The sequence below is a fragment of the Nannospalax galili genome, unplaced genomic scaffold (genome assembly GCF_000622305.1).
Source record: "Nannospalax galili isolate Female #2095 unplaced genomic scaffold, S.galili_v1.0 scaffold454, whole genome shotgun sequence".
NCBI lineage: Eukaryota > Metazoa > Chordata > Mammalia > Rodentia > Spalacidae > Nannospalax > Nannospalax galili.
Window position 1 is genome coordinate 3,212,864 of NW_008334929.1, and position 5,756 is coordinate 3,218,619.

Here is a 5,756-nt window from a genome sequence, read left to right on the forward strand (position 1 = left end):
GGAACACTCCCAAATTCTTTGTATAACCCAGTATTACTCCAGTACCAAAATCAAACAAAAACCCAACAAAAAAGAAAATTCCATCCGATTAACATAGACACAAAATTCTCAAAATATAAATCGTATGGAAGAGTAGACCAAAAAGATTAATGACCATTATCAAGTTGACTTCATACTAGAGATGCAGGAATGATTCAACATACATAAATAAGTGTAATCCAACACATAAACAGACTTGAACAGAAATCATGTGTTCATCTCATTAGATGCATTAAAGTCCTTTGACAAAATCCATCATCTCCATGGTAAAAGCCATGGAGAATCTAAGGGTGCAGGGGGAAAACTCACAGTATTTCCATTAAAATCAGGAACAAGACAATGGTATCCACACTCTCCACTCCTACTCAGTACAGTACTTGAGGGAGGTCTTAACTTAGAACAGTAACACAAGTGAAGGATATGAAGGGAATAAAAATTGGAAAAAAAGTATTTTCATTTGCAGATGATTCTGTATGTTAAAGACTCCACCAGAAAATTCTTAGAGCTGTTAAGTACATTCAACAAATAGGATATAAAATTAACTCACAAACTCAGTATCTTTTTATATATCAAAAACAAGAATACTGAGAAAGAAATCAGAGACACAATCCCATTCAGAATAGCCTCAAAAACCATAAAATAGCTCAAAATAAGTCTAAATAAGAATATGAAGGACTTGTATAATAAAAGCTTTAAGACACTGAAGAAAGAAATTAAAGAATATACCAGAATATGGAAAGACCTCTCATGCTCATGGGTCAGTTTTATTAATATTGTGAAAATGACTATCCCACCAAAAACAATCTACAAATTCAATGTTATGCCCATTAAAATTCCAACACAGTTCTTCACAGCAATTGAAAAAATATTTCAAATTTCATATGTGTTGTAGTAAACTTTCCCCTTCCCACTCTCTCTTTGACCTACCCTCACGCACAACTGCTGGAGGCATAACCATCCCTGATCTCAAATTATACTTCAAAGGTGTAAGTAAAAACAACATGGTACTAACATAAAAACAAACTTATCAGTGGAATAAAATTGAGGATCCAGATTTTAATTCACATGTTTGTAGCCACCTGACTTTTGACAAATAATCTACAAATACACACTGGAAAAAAGCATGTTCAACAAATGGTGCTGGTCAAACTGGATAAGGACATGTAGAGAAATGAAACTAGATCCCTGTCTCTCACCACACACAAAACTCAACTCCAAATGGATTATGGACCTCAGCATAGGAGCTGATACCTGAATATTATGGAGGAGGAGGTAGGCAGTACACTGGAATTCACAGGCACAGGAAAGGACTTTCTGAACAGCACTCCAATAGTGCAATATTAGCTCCAACAATTGACGGATGGGACCACATGAAACTAAAATGCTTCTGTACAGGAAAGGATATCGTCAGTTGAGTCGACAGAATTGGATAAAGTCTTTACAATCTATATATCTCTAATAGGTTAGTATCTAGAATATATAAAACTCAAAAAACTAAACATAAAAAAAAAACAATTAAAAATTGGGGCAAGGTGGTGAACATGGAATTCTCTAAAGATGAAATGCAAGTGGATGAAAAATACCTTTTAAACATTCAGTATATGTAGTCATCAGGGAAATGTGAATTAAAACTAATTTGAGATTTCGTCTTACTCCAGTTAGAAAGGCAAAGATCCAAAAAACAAGCAATGACAAATGATGCTGAGGATGTGGAAAAAGGGGAACTCTGATCCACTTCTGGTGGGAGTACTAGCTGGTGTAGCCTCTATGGAAATCAGGGTAGACATTCCTCAGGAAACTCAAAATTGGTCTACCATGTGATCCAGGAATACCAGTCTTGGACATATACCCCAAACACTGTATCATGCCACAGAAATACCTGTTCATCTGTGATCACTGATTTCCTTTTCATAGTAACCAGAAACTGGAAACAACCTAGATGTAGATCAACTGATGAATGAATAGTGGAGTATGGTACACATACACAATGGAATATTATTCAGCTCTTTAAAAATACAAGAAGATGAAACTTACAGGTAAATTAATAGAACTGGAAACAACCATCCTGAGTAAGGTAACCCAGACTTAGAAAGACAAACATTTCATGGTCTCTCTCATAGCTGGATCTTTGAAATCTTAGATATGTGATGTTTTAATTTGAAAATTGAGAGGTCAAGAAAGCAATAAACAGCCACAGGGGCAGCCTTCCTGGGAGGGGAGATGAGATTCAGTGATATAAAGGAGCAAAGGGGAATAGTAGAATAGGAAGTGTTAAATGGGGTGGGAAATGGGAGGGCAGGTCAGAGGAGGGAGTTATGGAGAGGGGTAAATAACATTACGGGTTTTAGAAAAAGTATATAGAAACAACACAGAAGATTCTCAAAATATGTACGTATACACTATAAAAATAGATTAACAGGAGTTACCTTACAGCTGGGAATAGTGCTCCTACTAGACAACACAGGCTAGCAAAGTAGAAGCCTAGTGCCAGGAATAGACTCCCTGTTTTGAAGCTGTTGACCACGGGTCCCATAGATCTTCAAACAATACTGGACATTGCCCCTGCTCTTGGTTACCACCAAAACTTGATGGTAAGACCCTATTACTGAAGATACTATGAGTTGTAGAACAAACAAGAAATCAAGTTGGTGCTGATTTCAAAGCTTGATCTCTATTGGCTAGCTTTCAAACTGGTTCAATAGTTTTAATAGTTGCACAGATATTATGTGAGTAGCCAGTTGCTTTCTAATTAGATTAAAGGTCCATTCATAGGATGGAGTCCATGACCTGACATTGATATCAGAACCTAAGGCTAGATAAGTCACAGGTCATAGGGGAGAGCCTGATACTAGTTTTCTGCCATATATATCTAGTACTAAACTGACTCTTAATGACTTATTGTTACACCTGTGAATTAGTGCATCTCTCAACTCTCAGCAGAGAAGCTTCCTCATGCAGCAGATGGTGATTAACACAAAGAATCACAACTGGCCAACATACAAGGAATAAGAGGCCGCAGAGTGCTTGTCTGTGGATAAGACACCCATATCAAACTCCTGATTCCCAAGGCTCAGTGATCATTGTGGAAGCATGGGCATAAAGTTTGTAAGAGCCAGAGTTGGTGGACCATGACAAGGAAACAGTTTTCTAGACAGCTGGGAAGTTACTCATGAACTCACAGCAATGGTGGCAGCATGCATAAGTTCCACAGAAACTCAAGCCACTATAGAAGTGAGGAGTGGATAAGAATCCCCAACCTTACTGAGGAACTCTTAGCCCCTAATATCTGCTGGGAGGGATAGAGTCAGTCTTGTTTAAAACTGAGACTTGGTAGATTGACCAGGCCCTAGTGGATGAACCCATATCCAAAGGCATTTGGGGAAACCAATTTGACTCTGTAGGCTTCAAAATGTGTATACATACATATCAGTACATGAAATTGTCGGGGGCAGTAAGTGCGGTACAGACAAGGGAGGGAATCTGATACAATAAAAATCGAGGCCAGCCTGGTCTACATAGTGAGTTCCAGGACAGCTGGGGCTATAGGGAGACCCTGCATCAAAAGACAAAAAAAAAAAAAATTTCAGCCACGAAGAAAAACATCATTTGCAGGAAAATGGGTACAATTGGGGACAACCATAGTAAGTGAGTTAAATTTGTCTCAGAAAGAATACTACATTTTTCTCTAATTTGTGGATCATAGATTCTATATGGATACATAAAATCATTATGTATATATGACATATATAGAAATAAAAATGTTGAGGGACAAAGGGGACCAATGGAAGAGGACGAGGAGAAAGGGGAGCTACAAGTATGGGGGAAATGTGATCAGCACACAATCGTATACAGTGAATAAATGTGTTTTAAAATAAAAATTTCGCCATGTTCCTAAAAAGTTAAAAATAGAGGTCTTTTAATTTAGTGAATTAAAGATTTAACCAAAAACTGAAGGAAGAATAGTTATAGTTCAAACATCCTGGAATAACATATAAAGTGCAAAAGAATGAGAATTATGTGCAGTCGTGGTTTGTAAACCATTTAGCCATCACAGAGGATGGAGCAGTGAATCAAACTGACATTGTGCAGATGAATTCTTACATAGCTCTTGCTTTCTTTTTATGTCAGGTGATTATAACATTTTTACTGTTACTAGTGTGTGATGTTGGGTGGGGTTGAGTGTGTAAGTACAGACGGTACACATGAATTCAGAAGAAAACTTTCAGCAGTCAGTTTTCTCCATCCACCAAGGTACTGGGGTTCAAGGTACTGGGATATATATATATATATATGTGTGTGTGTGTGTGTGTGTGTGTGTGTGTGTGTGTGTGTGTGTATATCCATAGGGCACAATGCTATAAATTGATGTCAGCTCACATATGATCTAGTAAATGCGGAGTCTCACATGACACGGGAACGTCAGTGCATCTGTTGTTTGTTTATGATTCAGCCATAAGCTGCCTGGTGGGTAATTAATAGTTTAAATTCTTAATTTTTAGGAATACTTTGAAAGGAACAAGTTAAAATCAAAAATGAAATCACTAGGAGTTTTTTCACCTGTCAAGAATCCCACTGCCAGTTTAGACCTTCTTAACCTGTATATGGTAAATCAGATTTCGTCCAAGAAGAAAACACCTGGTAGGTTTTTCTGAGGCATTTTGTTTTTATATGATGTAGTTATAACGTCTATGTTTCTAATTGGTTTGAAATTTCAAACTGAAAACTATGTAGAAAATTAATTTTAAAATGTGGTTGAGGTTTTTGGGGGGTGTCGGAACAGGGTCTGCCTGGAGCCCCAACTTGTCTAGAAGGCACTGGTTCTGGCCTTGATCTCACAGAGATACATCTTCCTTTGCCTCCTAAGTACTAGGACTAAGGTACCCAATATTTGCTTAGAACTCTTTTGTTGCTTAATCTATTTATTTTAGTTTTAGGTTATTTATGAGTATAATTTATTATGGCTCATTTAACTTATTGTACAATTACTGCACTTAGAACATTATCCTTAGGCAAATAGTCACCAAAGTTGAGCTTGAGAACAGACAGTAGTAAATGTGTTATCTCAAACTACTCAGTAAGTTTGTGCAGAAGCAATGACTGAGAAGACTTTTGTCTTAGTGACTTCTTTCCTGTCTTAAATCTTAAATTTTTTATGCTCTTCTGGATATAAAGTCAGTCTTATAGTCAAATAAAGTTTATTTTGTACCACACTTTGATTCTTTGACTAAATGTAGTATCTTTTCCCTCTCTTGAAGGAACTTGGGCTCATTATTTAAATTTTAAAACAGGCGTACATTGAAACAGATACATTATTCATGAATTTTTGAGATAAAATATCTTACTTTTAATCTGATATACTTAAAAAAAAAGTCACAGCAGCCAGGTGTGGTTGCACATGCCTTTTATCCCAGCACTCAGGAGGCATAGGTAGGTCCATCTCTGAGACAGAGCCCAGCCTCATCCACATATGGAGTTCCAGGCCAGCTGGGGCTACAGGAAGACCCTGTCTCAAAATACCAAACCAATCAAAAAAAAAAAAAAAAAAACCAAAAAAAAGAAAGATTTTTAAATAAGCTCTCAAAAATAGACTCTTGGATTCATTAATAACCAAAAATCTAATTGTTCCTTCCTGGGGTGGCAAAAGAGGCTGCTAATCAATTTCTCCTAGCAAAAGATGAGTATTTTTATTATAGCCCTTCAAAACAGCAAAGCAAAAG

The 5,756-nt window shown here is 36.8% G+C and overlaps 1 protein-coding gene across 1 annotated transcript in view; it reads left to right on the forward strand.

The window, feature by feature from the left end:
• The window catches only part of CUNH12orf40 (chromosome unknown C12orf40 homolog), a 72,040-nt gene that overhangs the window by 25,479 nt on the left and 40,805 nt on the right, over nucleotides 1-5,756 (forward strand). The window contains 2 exon segments of the mRNA XM_008829676.1: nucleotides 1,698-1,724; nucleotides 4,539-4,677. Coding sequence (XP_008827898.1) covers nucleotides 1,698-1,724; nucleotides 4,539-4,677 — 166 coding nt within the window.